We start from the raw sequence: 18,007 nt of genomic DNA, 5'->3' as shown, positions 1-18,007 counted from the left end.
CCATCTTAACACAACAAAAAAAAACAAAAACTTTTGGAGCCACGTGACTTATATTATTGCAGTAAATGTGATCTAAAAAGATCTTTTATCTTTATTACATTTTGTTGGCAACAGTTTATAAAAACAGCTTTTTGATGTGTTTTTCCCCTGTGACTTAGACAATGTTGTTGCGATCAGAGAAAGAAAGCAGGATGCCACATAAGCTAACATAAGGAAGTAGTTTTCTCTGAAGAAGTGGTCCTGTGAGTCTTTGAATGATTTCTGTGTTTTCCTACTCACATCGTAGGCGAGACTGTCGGCCTCGTTGGCCACAGTGAGTCCAGCCAGCTCCCCCAGGCCCAGCTCACTCTCCATGGCCTCGTCCGTGCTCATTATGAAAGACTTCCCTGAGGTGGGCGGGAAGGTCAGCGACTCAACTGGGAAAAGAACAAGCAATTAAATAAACATGCAACCCGATAACTTTGTGGGCAATTTTATCTGATCTATTGTTTGACTTCTACATCCTGCTGGTATTTTTTCTGGAGCACCTTCATCCGTTCGGTTTGCATCGTGCTCGTTGAATCGGGGTACGTTGGGCCGGGATTGAGGGGCGGGTGCAGGCTGGATGTGGGATAAGTCCTCTGCATCTCGAAGGTTAGCCAGCATGTCCTGCAGCTTGGATCGATTGGGTCCTGTTTAGCAAGTCAGGTTAAGAGTTAAAACAAAAAACACACACATAAAAATATTTTGTCAAAAAGCTGCAACTACAGGCTGAAAGAAAGAATGCAGATAAAGACGGAAGGAAGGCAGCATTAAAAGGCAAGAAAATAAATTATAAACTCTGATTGTAAAGGAAGGAAAATGAAGAGAAGCCACCAGAAAAAACCTCGTAAAATGAGAAAAAGAGAAGTTGCTGAGGCGCATTCATCACCAAAGGGTGTGCTGTGTGGAGAGGGTAACTTCAGATAGAGCTGCGTTTTGAGGCGTGATAAATGAATATATAAATGTATATGTAGTGTTTACTGTGCAGGATTAAACCTGATTGTTCAAGTAAGTCGTTTGACTGTTTTTAAAAGTCTCCTTGTGACAGAAAGCAAGACTGCAGGCATCAGCTTAGCTTAGCATACAGTCCGGAAAGAAGGGCAATAGTTGAGCTCAGAGCAGCTGCCAGGGAACCTGCAGAGACTTGAGGTAGTCCCTGGGGATGTGTACGACACGCAAACATGGAAGTGGACTTTATCTTCTAATCTATTTGCCTTTATACTGGGTGTAAAATATGTTATACATTGTATATATGAGGTTTCAGCAGGCCATGGGCTTGTCTATTCATTTGGGAATTGAGCCCATTTTTCAGGGTTTCTGGAATAAACAAAAGGCAATTAACAGCTAGAGCTAAATGTAATCCCTCTTTTGTTTCAACACATGTTCTGCGAGCAACCGGAGCCTGCTCAAACCAGATGGTCAATAATGAATATGCAGATATCTGTTTATATTAAAAAGATTGCCAATGGGAGGAAAGCTCTGTTGACTCTTACCTGTTGTTTTCATATAATGGTCTCTGAATGGGTCAAACTAACAAAACATAACAGACTAATTAGCTTCAGAGGTGGATGTAGCTCAGTTTCCTTACATTACCGTAGAGGAAGGGCAGCTGTTATGCTGCTTATAGCCAACAGATGGATAACAGAGTATATTGATCGTACAATTGAATTCTCAGCCCAGTAGAAATATTTCTCCCCCCCCAAATGTCAAACTACTTCTTAAAGTGCCAGATGATCTCCTCCACACAGGCACCAAAGTGATAAAGCTCCAACACAGCAGGAAAAAAAGCCAACTGTGTAAAGTGGTGTTACAGTCAAGAGCAGAAGAAAGTGAAGCAAACTTGTTGTTGATCTCATGATTCAATCACAACAGCAGGAAAGCAGAGCGTGGGTCTCAAAACAAATGTGAAATCTAAGAGCTCTCAGTGGCTGAATGGGTCTGAAGTGGGCTGCCATTATGAGAGCTGTAGTATTCAGCTGAGTCACTTCACTGAGTCACTGAAAAAAATAGCGTTTAATTGCCATCAATTTATGGCAGCGGCAAAATTACTCGTTACTGTTGCATCAACATGGCTGACAGATGAGGGTAAAGATGGTGAGGATTATGTTATTATGACTGGAGAAGATACAGAAACAGATGACTGAGGGTACTATTGCTGGCCCAGATGGGACACAGATGGACCTATCGTCACGGCTAACTCATTAATCTCATATTTGACAGTGTAGAGGAGAAGATGAATACGGCTTAAAAAAAAAAAAAAAAAAGCTTAAATGGGATAAACATGCATTGAGCATAACAATGAGTTTGGACAGGAAAATGATCACCAGAAGACAGAAGAGACATCAGTTTGAAAAGACGAAGAAGACGAGAGACAAAAAGATAAATGAAACTGAGGAGCAGCCAGAGACGGAAATGAAATTTTGTTTTTGATTTTAGGCTTTTTGGCTTAGCTCAGGAAAAGTCAGGCTCTACAAAGAGAGGAGAGGGAGGGAGGCAGCATCGCCCGACAGGACTTACTCTTCACCCCCTTTTTCCCCTTGCGCTCCTTTTTGTACTCCTCCTTGAGTTTGGTTATCAGGCCCGGGTCCACGTCCCAGGCCTCAGAAATGGGAACCTGCTCGTCCTTTTCTACACAGGGAGAACAAAACCAGACCGAGAGGCTGTTGAGGAACTGGCCTGGTCGAGGCCCGATTTGCCTCGCAGGGCCAAGGCTCATGCTCTCCTGGAGGCTTCCCTCAGGAGAGCAGAAGGTCTGAGGTGAGCACCTTTGACATTACATAACTGGGAGCAGCATTTTCAGGCATCTCTTTTAATCTGCTCACGATTTCTTTTCCAGTCTATGTAAAAGTAATGGCAGGTTTGTTAATGTCATGTGGCGGGTTCTCAGTGCTAAATCTGACCAGAAAAATCATCTCATGCATAGTCTAGTGTACTGACTTTAGGTTTACAGATGACTCAACACTAAGATCTGTGGTCAGAGTCAAAGAAAACACCTCAGCATGACATTAAGCCCATTTTTTTTGATCAGTGAGATACACCGGGAACACACAAACAGGAGTGGGATGCACATTGTGGTCACAGGTTGGCTGGCTATGGGAACACACGGCGGAAAGGATAAGAAACTATGATTAAACATAAACTCCCAACATCATGACTAATGACCACAGCATGATATGTGAATGACAAGTACTCCATGAACGGTCACCAAACTGAAAACAAGATCTTTACATTTACTCACAGATAATACAAAAAGGAAACATTTTGATATCATAACTGCTCTAATTGTATCTAGTGTCTGGCTAATAGTGTCATCCACTCCAAACTCTGATCTGTTGGTGATTAACGTGTGACTCACCCCAGTCTGTGCCGTCCCCGGTGCCTCTAGTCTCTGGCGAGGTGTCCATCTCGTCAGGACTAGACAGGAAGTCGAAGCCCTTCATCACTTCCTCTGTGTCAGGGTCCTCAGTGGTGTCCATACTGGCGGGCGACGTAGACGATGCAGGCTTCTTCCTGATGATCTGCAGGGAAATCATTGCCGGCCATTGTTAATAGTATAGTAACAACTTCTGCAAAAACACGTGAGAACAGAAGGTGGGAAGGTCGACTGGTTTCTTACCGTCCTCGATTCCACGTTAGTCCTGTCTTTCCCCTCGCTCTCCTCTTCCTCGTCTTCATCGCTGAACTCAGCAGCTGCATTCTCAATGAACTTGAAGGCTTCCAGTACAGCGCTGGTGTCAGAGAGCTCCGTTTTCCTGTTGAGTGAGAATGATTCATGCATTAAACACACAGCTGCACTAACTATGCTTTTAAAGCAAGCCTTTCAATTCCATTATATCAGCTTTATTTGACTTTCATTTTCAGTCATTCTGTGATATACAAGGAGTGTATAGACACCCTTAAAGGGTGTATGCTCACCCTCTGGTGCCCTTTGTTGTTGCGTCTGTCCCGTTGACCAAAGGCTCGGTGCTCGTGCGTTCCCCTGTCCTTCCAGCTCCATCCCCGGCTAGTCCTAGCAGTGCTCGGACTCGCTGGGACTTTACATCTAAGATGGTGTCTGTGTAGCCCACCTCCTGTAGGTACCTGGAACAAAGTAAGAGGATTTAAATATGGATGCATATGGTTTCCCCCAAGTTTTTAAGTAATATTTGTGCAGCAGTAAAGTCCTGCAGTGACGCAAAGAAAGACAAAATTAACCCGGCTGCGTTACTTTTACTGTCTTGACCTCACCATGAAAGACACAAAAGCACTTCTCGCTGTTAAAAATGTCTCTAACAGTCAACAGTCTCACCACGACAAGCTACTCATCAGATATTACACCTGCCCTGTGGGGACGCAGAAGAAGCTTTAGCAATCTGAGCGGGTGACTGAATGAAAGGGAGGGGTGTTTTAGCACATTATTGATCTGTCCCATGACACGAACTCGTGAATAAATTGGCTGCATCATCAGGCGGCATGTTGGGGCAGATGATGTGTGAGGCTGCCTGATGGTGTCTGGTTTATTTACAATGACAGACTAGAGAGCAGGATGATAGGATAACCACACTCTTGAGTGTGCTGGGTGCACCAGAGGAAAGGAAACACACGGAGCAGGTAATGATGGCTGCTGGCCATGTGAGGGAGCCCTTTCCCACACTTTCTTTTTTGGCCCATAGTAAGTAGACTGACACAAGGGACAAATATCTCAGAGAAATGTAAGCAGAGGTTGGAAATTGATTAAACTTGATTCAAACCAACGCTTTCTGCTTATCGGGCCCATTCTACGTGTTTCTACAAAAGGGTTTCAGTTTTCTCGGTTCTGAGTTTGAACACAGTGAAGAAACAGCAGAAAAAAGGTGTGCATGTGACTCAGGGAAAGGCTGTCATGAGTTTGACGTAACTGATTTGCAATGTGCAACTGCCAGGGAAAAAAAATTGCCTCCAGCAATGATTAAGCAATTAATAAGCTTGGAAGCACACCATTCCAGTGATTTGGACATTTCAGTTCTCAACAGAAGACGTCGATTTCAGTGCAGTTAATTTTAGCGAGTTTAGTAGGTTTCTGGGTTGAAGACCGTTTTTTTGATCGAGGTTTAAAAGCGCGTGCACTCACTGTCTGAGGAGCTGACGGCCTTGTTTCCAGGACAGCTGATTGTTGAGCGATCCAGAAGTCTCGTTCTCATTGGCCTCGTCTGGAGAGAGACGAGGAGGACACAAATCAGGGCAGCGCAAACAGACATTATTTCCACTCTGTAAACACGACCGAGACATTCCTAAATCACAGCAACCATACACTCGTGTACTCAGTTTCTTTCAGTCTATAAAAGGTTAAACACACTTATAGAGAAAAGAGTATGGTTTCTCTTTGAATCGTTCCAGTGAAAACGAGTTGATTTATTAATAAACTCACTTAAAAAAACAAACAAAACAAAACAGCTTTAAACAAAATATTTACATCCTTTAAAAATTTTTGTTCATTTGACAAACTGGATTTTGATGCTGCTTTGACTTTAAAGTGGATTTTCAAAAACTCACTGTCACCAGCTTTTTCCGTGACGTTAAAGCAAAAACATTTGATGTCGTGTGATGAATTCTAACACCGCTGAAACGACTCGTCTCTGCCCCACCCGTCTCATGACATACTAGAAAGATCAACAACGTGTGCTGGTGCTTCCAGCATCCAGCCCGACACGCTCCGTCTTTCTATGACAAACAATGAAGGTTTTCAAAGCTCACTTTGATACTTTAAGTCAACAGTCCGTTGGCGAGTCAGCTGGGAATTTTGCATGGAGCACAGAGACGCGTTAATGAGGTTTAGACTGGGTGGGAGAGTGTGCGTATTTATGTGCGTTGCAGGGTGGAATTGGCAGGGCAGAGAGATGAGAGTGCCTTAAAAACTGGGTCATGCCTAATTCAAGAGGGTGATGAGCGGGCAGGTGTGCCACCACACCAGCAACACCTCCCACTTCTCGTCTCTCACTCCCCCCACCCGCCCCCATCAACCAACACCTCTCCCCTTCACCTCCTCTCATTCATCAACACTTCAAGGGCTCGGGTGCTTTCAAGAGCTCTGATGAATAGAGATGAGGAGAGGAAATATCCCAATCTGACTTAACGATGGCAGTGGACCCAAACATGAGAGGCCAATTAAACTATAATAATATAACAAGAAACAGGTAGCATGCAGATTTCAGAGTGATGCTGCTGTTAAATAAGGTAAAGGAAAACACGCTAGAGATGGAGAACTGATGCCCAGCATCAAAGATTAATTTGTGCGAATTCTTCTAACTTGGTTTTAGTCATGCAAAGAGATTTGGTTGCATTTCCCAGAATTCTTGGATGTACATTCCCAAGCATCGAGCTCATTTTCCAACAACTGTGTAGCTGCTTTCCATCAGCAGGTTGAACTAGAAATGGCTACATTTTCACATTTCTACGCTCTTAAGGACTTCTTATCTATGTTGAGCTGAGAGGGAGTTGCACCCCTCACTTCAACACTAGTAGCTTTCATTGTGTGGACTGTTTCTGTTTTGATTGTTGTTCTCACAGCATTAAAGAAAAGCAGTCATTTTCATTACAGCTTACCAAGCAGATTAACAAATAAGTTAACAGGAAAAGGAGCACATTCTCGCAGTTGTGAGGCTACGGCAAGGTAATACTTGTGCTGTTTGAAAACTCATTACTGATTTACTGTTTCAGCTCCAATTACATTGTTTCTAGAAATCGGTTTTCCAGAAACAATGTCACTGTCACCCTGAATAATCCTAACCATTTCTCAGGGACTGGTTTCTATGAAAAACCTCTAAATGCTCTAGAATGAAATATTTGTACTATGGCAACGAAACCTAATCTTTCACTATTCAGGAACTTCTGAACAGATCTATCGAGACAAACAAGATTCAACACGATCGCAGGAGCTTCGCATGCGTAACCATCCTGTCACCAGAGGTATGTGAACTCAACAATCACAGTGATTTAGTGTGAGGAGGTGGAGCTGGCCGTTTGGGTCTCCATGGACTTACCCGAGTCGTAGCTTGGAGGCTTCATGTCACCTTGGTTTAACTCTGTCCCATATTTTAACTTGTGGTACTTGGCTCTGGGAGTAAAAGAGAGAAAGGAGAAAAAAGGGGGACAGAGGCAAATAAGTAAACAGGATTGATCAGAAACGGCCCAAAAAAGCTATTTAAAAAACTCATTATGCACAATATTTGCATAATAAGCTCCCAAAGTCGGCCCAGCTGCAACTTGTTCTACTTCTCACAGACCGGTTAGCTTAAACAAGAGGCACACTTGTAATAGAAACGTAAGACAGCGTGTACCGAATCATTAAATAGCATATTTCTGACAGTATATAAAACAGGACTGCTTTGAACTCGAATTTCCAGCATTTATCGGCTCATCGTAGTCTCCTGTATACGAGTGAACATATTCAAATTAAATTATTTGAATGTTTAGAGACAAATAAGGAAACAGGTAAATATTCACATTTGAGCAGCTGAAACTAGTAAATCTGTCTTTTTTTTTTAAACCAAAAAAGACGACTTAATCAGTTTTCTGTTAACAAACAATTAAGTGACTAATGTTTTTTTCAGCTGTGGGGGATAATATATGCCAACTGACATAATAACCTTTTACTCTACAAGCCTTTAGGTTACAGTCGCTGAAATTTTATTTAATTTGTTTGACATTTCCAGTTGCTGTTCAAAACGGATAAACATTAATGCAGTTTACACATACAGTGATGACATCACAGTTTCAGGTGATTCAGCTTTCGCAATAATGACGTGAAGTTTCTTCCAGTGGCTTCACACGCATCCACAACAGTGGAGTCCACACAAGGAGCGCTTGTGTTCACTCATGTCTGTGATGCAGAGGAACCATCACATGAGAGCGGTGTGAAGCAACCCCCATCAAAATCTAATTCATTTTAAATTGGGTACACCCTACATTCAGAAAGCCATTCCTGATATTGCTTTGAGATACCCTCGGAGACATGACCGGTTGCTTAGCAACCAGGCATAGTGGTAGTAATTCTGGGTTAAGTGTTGCTCCAGAGGCAACGTCTGTAGTGATCTCACTGGAGAAAAGTAGACAAATACATGCTGCAAACAGCCAGAAAAAGATCTGACGCTCAAACCCAGAACGATGCTCCTCGCAGAGCGCATGGAGGCAAAATATAACTAACCTCTGAGGTGACCGGAGGAACGAGAAAGTGCTAACCCATTCTGACACCTGTCTAACTCAGTTGTGTTAAGGCCCTCATTAGCCTACACAATCTCCCTGCTCCCAGATCTAATTATGATACCTGCAGCCAGCCATTTCATTTGTTACCTACCCCAGTTTTCACTTTCTTGTGTTTAACCTTTACTTATCCAGGGAGGACTCTGCTCACTGTCTTGGTTCAGCAATGCTTCTTCAGCTCACAGGCTTCAAACACAATCAGAGCCTTCGACTGTCAGCCACAGAGCAGTTACATACATCCTGTGTGGTTGCTGAGACAGTGATCCGAGTGCCTGGCTACATAAAGAATGCACTAAATCACACTTACAAAAATCCAGAGGCCTATTTTATCAGTTTAAAGACTGTTAATTCTTCAAGCCCCGCTGGGGTAATGTGCTCGGTGGCTGAGACACTTTAATAGAGATGTGTAGACATCACTGACATCTCTGTTCCAGTGTGCAGCCATGCTTCAAAGAGAAAGGGAAATGCAAAGTGTTGTCACTACCACTACTACTGCATCGCCCTTTCGTCTTGGAAAGAACGTGCCAACGGTGACCTCGCCTTTGGTAGAGAGAGGACTCCTACTCCTTCCAATTCTGTCCTCCTGCTGGGGACCGTGCAGCCATGAGCATCTGACAGCATACAAAGCGTTCATGCCAACACTTGCTCTCAACTGGAGACATAACACCAGCTGGACTCGGGGGAATCTCTCTAGCACTCTGCTTCTGCTGACACCAGCTGAGACATCAGACTGGGACAGAGAAAATAAGAGGAAATTTTGGGGGGGGAGGCAAAGAAAGCCCACTACTCTTTAAGCATCAGTTTAGCTCCGTGGCTGAGCAGGCGACACGGCATATGGCTGAAACACAGCGGTTCGAATCTTTATCAACAAATCCAACGTGATGCTTTGTTGACTAGTGAGAATCTGACACAGCTACGGTACCCCTTAAAACAGTCTCAGTGGCAGGAACCTTTTTTTTTTATTATAAAACCTGAAAACACTGCATTTGTTGGAGACTTGCTGAGGTATGTGTGTGCTGTGGGTGGGCTGCAGAAGAAGTGGGTGGTAGGGCACTCACCTCTCTTGCTTCAGCGCATACTCGAGCATTTTGATCCTTCTGACAAGGTCTTTCTTCAAGTTCTCCTGGCCTTTCCTTTCCCCCTGCAGGAAGGCGATTTGGGCCTGAAAACACAAAAATAGGACTGTCAGTAAATAGCTGAGAGAGTCACAGTGGTTGCTTTTATAAATAGAGCTGACGTCTCAGAGGTTTTGCCATCTTAGATATTAGTTAACGACGTCAAAGAGATTTTCAGATGTTGCCTCACATCTGAAAAACAACTTCTTTTGTCAAGACTAAAATAGGATGATGTCAAATCAATGTGTGTGGCATGATGGGAAATACAAAGCCTATCTGTACTATTCTATTTTAATCTAACCTCCTCACTCCCCCCACGCGGCAACCGTCCCCCTCCCTCTCCACGCCACTGTCTCTCTTCACTAACAGGCAACAGCTGTTGACGCACTCGGTCTGAGTCAGCGTTACATTACATTGCCGGGTACCACACGCGTGCGGCCATGTGTGCACACATACACACTCGCAATGACAGCGGTGTAGCATACAAACTCACGGTGTAGCATACAGTACATGAGCTGCAGCAAGGGCACTAAAAACACAATCCAGTGTGAAGTGTTTTGCTGTGTAAAGAAATTTTTAAAAGGAAAAAGAATTATCAAGAGAGGTAAAATTACTCTATATGGTTGTATTTTATGAACCTTATTATGCCTTTTCATCCATTAAAGCAAAGCTGGTATGGCTGGTTTTCACCTTTTGAGTCCACCATGCACGTCCTCATGACAAATATTTTCCTGGTGACACCGACATTAGCAGGAATCTCAGAGGACTTTGGCAGGTGTTTATGTGTCCGTCTGTGGGCAAAGTCTTTAAACCACGCAAGATACACGCACAAAACAACACAGAGGTTTATTTAAGAAGAAATTCAAGGTAAAATACAATCCAGCCTCAGTCTGATGATTTGATGACCCAAGCCTGATGTGTCTTCATCTGGCATACACAATATTTTTGAAGACAATTAGGTGATTAATTCAGAGAACTCATTGAGATTGCTGCTCAAGTAATTCCATCACAAGATGGTCTCTAGTCTTTTATTATTAGATAGCCCCTCTGTTTTTATGTGGTTTTAACAAACTCAATTATTGTGAGGCTGGAGAATGAAAATCATTTTAAACACAGGAAAAAGGCTGTAAAAAGTCACAGATCCTGTAGAGAATTACAGTATCGCCTCCGAGTTTTAGCCAAATTAGCAGACGTTTCCTTCTGGTTTTGTTCTGTAATAATGCTATGTGTGTCTAGATCAAAGAAAAACGCACATTAGCATACATTTTCACTTGAAAAAAAAAAGGAAAGAAAAAAAAAGTATGCGTTCTTCCCAGCTTAAAGATTCCCGTTTTGGTTAAGCGTGTATTACATCCTTATAAATATGCCTTCCACTAAATATAGTCACAGGAGCCAAATAAAAGATAAACCAAACAGACACAGTCCATCGGACATTATGAGGTTACAGCAAGCCGGGCAAATGACTCTTAAAAGCTGCTAAAGTGTGTAAAAGCTGTGCTGTTTACAGAGAGGATGAGAATGCCGCCGTTTCCATTTCACTGCTATAATAAAATTGCTGTAGAATCCATCTCAGTTGCTAAATGATCACAAGAAAAACAAGAAGCACAAGAAGGGATTTAAGTGCCTCTGTGGAGCTAGGAGGAGATGACAAAATTAACTGGAGTAATGTTGAAAATCATTAACACAACCTGAACAGCATCATTAAGGTCGATATGTTGCAAAGAAAGATGGAAAGCAGGAGCACAAGTCTGACTGCTCCTGTGTTTAACTTCAAAAAGAAGACGACAATTCCCTCTAAAAACATCCAAGCTCACATCTTAAGGGGATGGCTATTAACTTGTTTCCCTGCATTTCACTCTACATGCAGAGGATGGTGCGAGTTTGAGTGGGTTGTATCACAGTTTCACATGGATAGCAAGTAGCGCTGCTGCAGCTACTGTTGCCTGCAACAATGAGTCATGACAGCACTTCAATCTGCCTCGAATTATTATGAGCATTTCCTTCATCTCTCCATCACCACAGTCATCTGTAGATGAACTCATCAAAACCAGCCTGCTGTTGTGAAAGTGCAATTACACCTCAGAGTATTTGTCCTCAGTGTGACAGTGCAAACAGCATGGAGTTCAGCTAGGATCAGTCGCGTGATAATAGTGTACACGTGCTTTGCTTCTGAAAGCTGGGTAAGCAGCCACTCTACCTCATACCACTCTAACCATTATATCTACACAGTCTCCAGTTCCTTATTCAGCTTGTTTTATGTGCATTGATCGATAGCTGCATCCATAGTAATGTATTCGGGACTGACAACAACAATATTAACTTTTACTCATCCTTGAGCCACTATGGATGTTGATGGACAAACAAACAAACAAAAACTATTAAACTTTTACTTATTTTTCTCATATTCATATATTGTTATGGTGGATCCAGGTGGATGTGCATCCAGCATAGCCAGTGTAGAGAATGATGAGTGTACACGTTACACCTGGTGCTACTTCAGAGTGTCTTAGGTCAACTGAGAACAGCTGGATTTTTGGCTGGGCTAAAGCTCAAAGACGAGGATGCCCAATCTATAAAGGGCGATGCTGAGGAGAACTGCCAGCTTTAGTAACGTCATGTCACTGAAGTGTTTGTCTTGTGTTGATGTTCAGCTGAATGACTTGTTATTGCAGTTCCAGTTAAGACAAAGGCCAGAATTACTGCTCAGCTAAGCTGCTCTATAACTCAACTAAATCTTCCAAAGCACACATAAGAGAGACAGAAAATGATATACAAATACTTGCAGAATAACATTTTACTTGCTATGTTACCTTCAATATGCCCTGGCAGCAGAAGATTTATATTTCAGTCCACATTTCAGAGCTTAGACACAAGAGCTATAGACACAATTTCACACCGTTATGTGAGCAGGTAAAGGGTGTAAGATTTTCTCAGCAGTGATGCTCTGCTGTAACCTTTGATGCATGTATGGGTTTGTGTTGTCCATTCTTATCATTCCAATCAGATTCATGCTAAGACGTGGACAACAGGAGGAGGCAGGGCTGTAAAGCAACTGATTACCTGGTGGAAAACCAGGTGAGAGGGCGGCAAATTAGAAGAATGTAGTTATAAAGGACGGAGGGGAAAAAGGCTTCTTTCAAAGAGAGTAAGATCTGAGGAGATGCGCAAAGCTTCAGCGTCAATTAAATACAAATTATTTTATGCTCTGAATCATGTAAAGCTACTCTAGTAGAGTCCAAGAATAAAAACATGGAGCTGTCCAAGAACAAAACAGGCTCATAAAAAGGTTCATGATGAAAGTAAAATAATAGAGTGTAGAGGACTAGAGAAAATTACAGTAAAGTCCAAATCATACACATCACAAAAAAGACAGTAAGCCCTTATTTATCAGATGAAACACAGATTTGTCCCTGCGGGTGGACTAATGATCAGGTTTGTAGTAGAGCTGGGCGATAGAACGATAACGATATGTATCGCGATATAACTTTTACTCGATAGAGAAATTAAGCTATCGCAATAGACCTCGCCGCTCTTGTCCTCTTAAAAAAAAAAAAAAAAAAAAAAAAGGTCAGCCAATCCAAATTAAGCAGCGCAGAGCCGAACCAATCACAGCCGCAGCGTCACGTCGCGTGACTTGTTACGTACAGCACAAGTGCCAAGCCGCAGGTGTGTTTGTTTGGGAAACAGCCAGCGCGTAATGGAGGAAATGAGTGTGCCGACTAGAAAAATCAACCGAGCGTGACCGAAGAGAAAACAGATGATGGTTGCAATGCCGGAGAGATTGTCAGACGGAAGAGCCAAAGAAGTTCCGTAGTGTGAAGGTATTTCGGCTATTTCAAGTCTGACAAAAACAGAGTAGCGTGCACTGTAAATGTGCCGAAAGCAAGTCTGGAAATACAATAAACTGGTGCATGCGTCACACTGTGCGCCATGTTATTGTTTCAGTGAAATTAATTTCTACAATACTGTTACTGTTAATTCTACTCTCTGCAGTGTTTAAATGCTTACATATACACACAGTTACTGTCCCTCCACACATACGACTCGGTTCTGCTTCTATGCCCCAGCTTTGTTTACTTTTTCCCACCGAGGCTTCTAGACTTCTGATTGGCCAACATTTCTGCACGGTTAGGAATCTAGCGCCACCTGCTGCTTTGGCATGTTCATAGCAGCGTTTTCCTTCATTTCTGCCTTTATGTGTGGACGGGATTATTTTTTAAAACGAAAACGGAAAATCTCCGTTTTCAAAAATACCCGTGTATGTGTGGACGTAGCCTCAGTCTCTGACTGGAAGCGCTAATTCGTCATTCGGCTTTTGTCAGACTAAAGTAACTGTTAAAACTGTTTGAAAAGCTCAGCTATACAACAAGGAGAGATTGAGAATTTCCTTTTAGTTCTCAGTTTATTTGATATTGACAAAGGTTAGTCAGTTTTGTCTGTTCTTCTGTAAAACAAACTAAGATTTATTTTTAGAATTAATATTTTGTTTCTAAGTGGGATTGACAATTTAGTTTGTTTCGTTTGTTCTATTTTGAAACTTAAACGCTTTAGCGGCTGCCTTTTGTGTAGTTTGCAATATTTGCCTTTATTTATCTGAAAAAGTCTCACGTTCCTTAAGTACATCTACCCTGTTGAACTTATTATGGGAAATAAATATTTAAATAAAAACAAGCTGCTGATTATTTCACATTTTACTTGTGAGCAACGGCACATTTAAATCTTACAAATATAGTTATTTGGCTTATATCGTGATAGATATCGTTATCGCCTGAAATGAAAAAAAACATATCGTGATATGAAAAAAATCTCATATCGCCCAGCTCTAGTTTGTAGGTATGACAGAAGGAAAAGAGTGGCGTCAATGATGACTTATTAATAAATGGCTTTTGCACAGAAACATAGAAATGATCATGGGATGAGAAAGGACACAAATAAGGAATTAGAAAACTACTGCATCAGGAAAATCATCACAGCTTGGCTGGCTCTTAAAATAAGTTATACTGTTTATACTGGCTCGAATCCAAGTATCAGTAGCGATCACTGCTTTGGGGCACTGAAACTGGATAACGAGTAAAAGGGTCCACTTACAACTTCATTAAGCTAATTTTGGAGCTATTTTCCATTTAATGGCTCTCATATCGAGTGAATCTGGTCTTTATTTGCTGAAGCAAAAAAGTACATTTCAATTAAAATGTGTCACGACTGCTTCAGTGGAGAAAAACAGCTCAATTGTTTCCACAATGACAGCAAAGGCAAGGCCACACAGTGAAGTCCTATCAGATCCAAAACGATGACAAAGTGTAAGAACAACTTCAAAGGCTGTTATTTCACTCCGGCTCAATTCACTGTCTAATGTTCCACCGCAGATGAAACTGTACATCTGTGCTGCTTGAGATAGCAAGTGGCCATTCACTCCCTTATCCACATGAAGCGCTGGCCCAGGGACCCCTGGAGTCCTGCCGTGCCAGAGATAGAGAAGAGTGCGGCTCTGTGAATCTCTGGCTCGCCATCTCTTCTCCATCAAACATTAACCTTGGGAGGAATGCAATGAGTCAACTCTGGCCATAAAGAGACACAGGAAGCATTTAATTCCCAGCCTCACACTGACTGCATTATTGCGCTGCTGGATAAGGGCTCCTTAGTGTGTCTGAGCAAGAGACATGTAGAATGGGGCATGCATCTAGAGCGCTGGGCTTTTCAGAGACAGGAAAAGGAGGCAGAAGAGATAGGCTAATGCTAGGATAGAGAGGAAAATAAACAACAGCCACTAACCTCTAGATCCTGGTAAGCAGCACTGGTAAGATGGTTGGCTAGCATTAATCTCTTCTGTTTTGAATAACTCTATTCTAAATTTAATTAGTAAAATAAGGAAACATGGACAGGTAGCAGCTTTCACTGCTACTCTACTACTAAATGAAAATATATCTAAGATACAGGTCTACTTTATTCTCTTAGAGTATTTAAAGGAGATACTGATTTTATAATCTTGCGGTATCATTTAGTTTGATGACTGTGGCTGCCATACCATTTACAAGAAAAATCATCTTCATTTGTAACCTTACCACACTTGCATGACTCTGACAAGAGTTAAAAGGTGGATTACTTAACCACACAGTGTTGGCAATGAATGAAAGACAACAGAAGGAAAACAATTCTGTCAAATGTCTTCTTCCGCCTTTCAACTTCATTTTCAGTCAATGAATGTATGATGACTGCCAACCCCATTTCCACAAAATTTAATTAAACAAGACTTTCAAGTCTACGATTTGCGAATGCCAGACATGTTTTCTTCCAGACTAGTTCTGCGTCACAGTCAAAGACGTCCGCAAAACAATGAGTCTATTTAATCAACACAGTGAACAGTGTGAAAAATCCTTCAGCAAGGCTGAGCTCATCACACGAAAAAAGAAATTTGCCGGATATTAATGCATATTTTCGTGAGTAACCACATGCAAAAGAACAGCCACGCAGGCTGGACCTCCAGCTGCAGACTGAGAAGGTGGGGGCAGGGGGGTTGTGTAAATCCCACGTTTACAATTCAAACATCTTTTCTTTCAGGGAACACCGGATTTACTCTCACCATCACCACAAACTAGAGAGCAACGTGATGGCCGCCCCGATAACTAGCCAAGTACATTCCATGCATGCCATAACAAAAGTACCAAAAGGAAGAGAGGAGAAAAAAGAAAGAAAGAAAGAAAGAAAGAAAGAAAGAAAGAAAGAAAGAAAGAAAGAAAGAAAGAAAGAAAGAAAGAAAGAAAGAAAGAAAGAAAGAAAGAAAGAAAGAAAGAAAGAAAGAAAGAAAGAAAGAAAGAAAGAAAGAAAGAAAGAAAGGAGCCAAAGAACAGAAGAAGCAGCAGGACAGAGGAGCTGGGGCTAATGTAACGTGGCTACAGCAGATAAACATGAGCTCTTTGCAGCTCATCTGGAAAAGAATGAATCTTTGGTATTTGCACCTACTATTTCGAAACACAAGCCTCTCGTTTACATGGACACTTTGTCAGAAAACTATTCATACTGAAGTGCAAAACAGATATTCTGACTCAAGATGTTGTTGGTTGGATTTGCTCCAACCTGCAATGTTTACCAAATCCTCAGTTCATGTAATATTCTATAGCTACACTAAAAGGATCCAAGTTTAAGACCTTTCTGATACCACGCTGAATTATTTGGTACCCTTTCAACGTAAAAAGCAAAGTGTAAAGGTCACAGTCATTATTGCAACACATTTTTGCATGGTCTTTGCAAACCCAGCACAAAAAAGTACAGAGAACTCAAAACTCAGTATTGCATTGATACACAAGTAAGGAAATCAACAGCGCCATAGAGACAGCAAACTCACTGATCACTTACCGATTTGCAACATTGGGTGTATTAAAAACAATTGTGGACAGATATATTAGGAACAGTGACCACAGCTTAGATATAAAGTCACCTTTTATAAGTCCCTTTGTTGCAGTTGTACATTAAGGTTGAGTCCAGCTGAAGTATTCTTTTTACTATCCTAATGCTAACACCAGTTGCACAACCCTTTAGCCGCCTCCTCCACTCAGCATGCCAAAGGTAACTTAAGTGTTTGCATTATGACAGCTCTTTCCACACCCGCTCACTTCCAGTCAGACAGCACCTTTTAAAAGGCTGCAAACAAACTGCATATATTTCAAATTCAGAGCTCATGTGCATGAGTAGAGACTCAGAAATGCTTTGATGAGCAGCTTAGTGTTAGTCTGTCCAAACTGTGGTGTAGATTTCTGCTTATTTTTCTGGAATATCTCTTGCCTCCCACCTTTTGTACAACACCCAGAAATCAAAAGACAAATAATCAAACTGGCAGAGGCTGCTTCAAGTCAAAAACACATCGTTTTCACTTGAGCTCCATTTTACACTTAAACCATCATCAATCTCATGTGGAGCCGACACCACGGTGCTACCTCGGAGGGTGCAAACACAAGCCTTTTTTGTTGGGCTTCTTAAGGACAAGGGTGCTGCATCCCATGTTTCTGCATTAATATTGCATAAGCCTCGCGTTGCACATGCAGACACGAACACATGCAGGCGAAAAGCTACATTTTCTTTTTCAAACATCAGCATTTTCTCTGACAAACAGGTTGCACGGCTTTAAGGTGTTGTCTTTGTGGAACTGCATGTACTTCAAACTCAGAGATCAGCACAAACAGCAGCTTAACAAGGATGAAGAGTGTGATGATGTTCAAAGTCTGAAACAGGCAATTTTAAGACAGAGTTACTAAAAAGAAAAGAGCCTGTGGGACTGAAAGGTCTGTGTCGTCCCCGTTTTCTATATTACTTTGGTTTAAAGCTAGTTTGACACAGTTTTGACTTAATTTTCAGACGTATGCAGCGTTATCATTTCTTGTATAAACTATAATATGATGCAAAATGTGCTGGTGGATAAAATATGAGTAGAAGTTTTAGAAAAGTTCGACTCTAATTTGTTTTAAAGACAGGGAGAGAAGCATTTCAAATAAAAAAGGCAAAATGACAGACCAGATTACATCGCATTGTCACCACATTACATCAAGACAACAGCAATTTGATCTGGTGAGTACACCAATTTACAACTCTGACAAACTGCTGACCTCAAATTTACAATAACACGAAAGGAGGCAGCTCTCCCGCACACCCACGTAGGCAGA

General features: G+C 41.8%; 1 protein-coding gene across 2 annotated transcripts in view; it reads right to left on the bottom strand.

The window, feature by feature from the left end:
• The window catches only part of LOC147315670 (striatin-like), a 28,037-nt gene that overhangs the window by 4,929 nt on the left and 5,101 nt on the right, over positions 1-18,007 (bottom strand). The window contains exons 2-10 of one of the 2 annotated variants that reach the window (XM_086258633.1): positions 9,297-9,400; positions 7,020-7,093; positions 5,111-5,189; positions 3,937-4,101; positions 3,638-3,773; positions 3,377-3,539; positions 2,539-2,649; positions 528-671; positions 280-416 (exon numbers count right to left, since the gene is read on the bottom strand). In XM_086258633.1, coding sequence (XP_086114759.1) covers positions 280-416; positions 528-671; positions 2,539-2,649; positions 3,377-3,539; positions 3,638-3,773; positions 3,937-4,101; positions 5,111-5,189; positions 7,020-7,093; positions 9,297-9,400 — 1,113 coding nt within the window. The remainder of the gene's footprint in view (positions 1-279; positions 417-527; positions 672-2,538; positions 2,650-3,376; positions 3,540-3,637; positions 3,774-3,936; positions 4,102-5,110; positions 5,190-7,019; positions 7,094-9,296; positions 9,401-18,007) is intronic. The other variant, XM_086258635.1, reaches the window with a different exon arrangement.

Source organism: Aulonocara sp. 'chitande type north' Nkhata Bay, linkage group LG13, assembly GCF_057382095.1.
Source record: "Aulonocara sp. 'chitande type north' Nkhata Bay isolate Kocher_YH1m ecotype deep benthic linkage group LG13, A_spYH_male_GT1.1, whole genome shotgun sequence".
Classification (NCBI taxonomy): Eukaryota; Metazoa; Chordata; class Actinopteri; order Cichliformes; family Cichlidae; genus Aulonocara; species Aulonocara sp. 'chitande type north' Nkhata Bay.
This window is presented reverse-complemented; position numbering and strand designations above follow the sequence as displayed.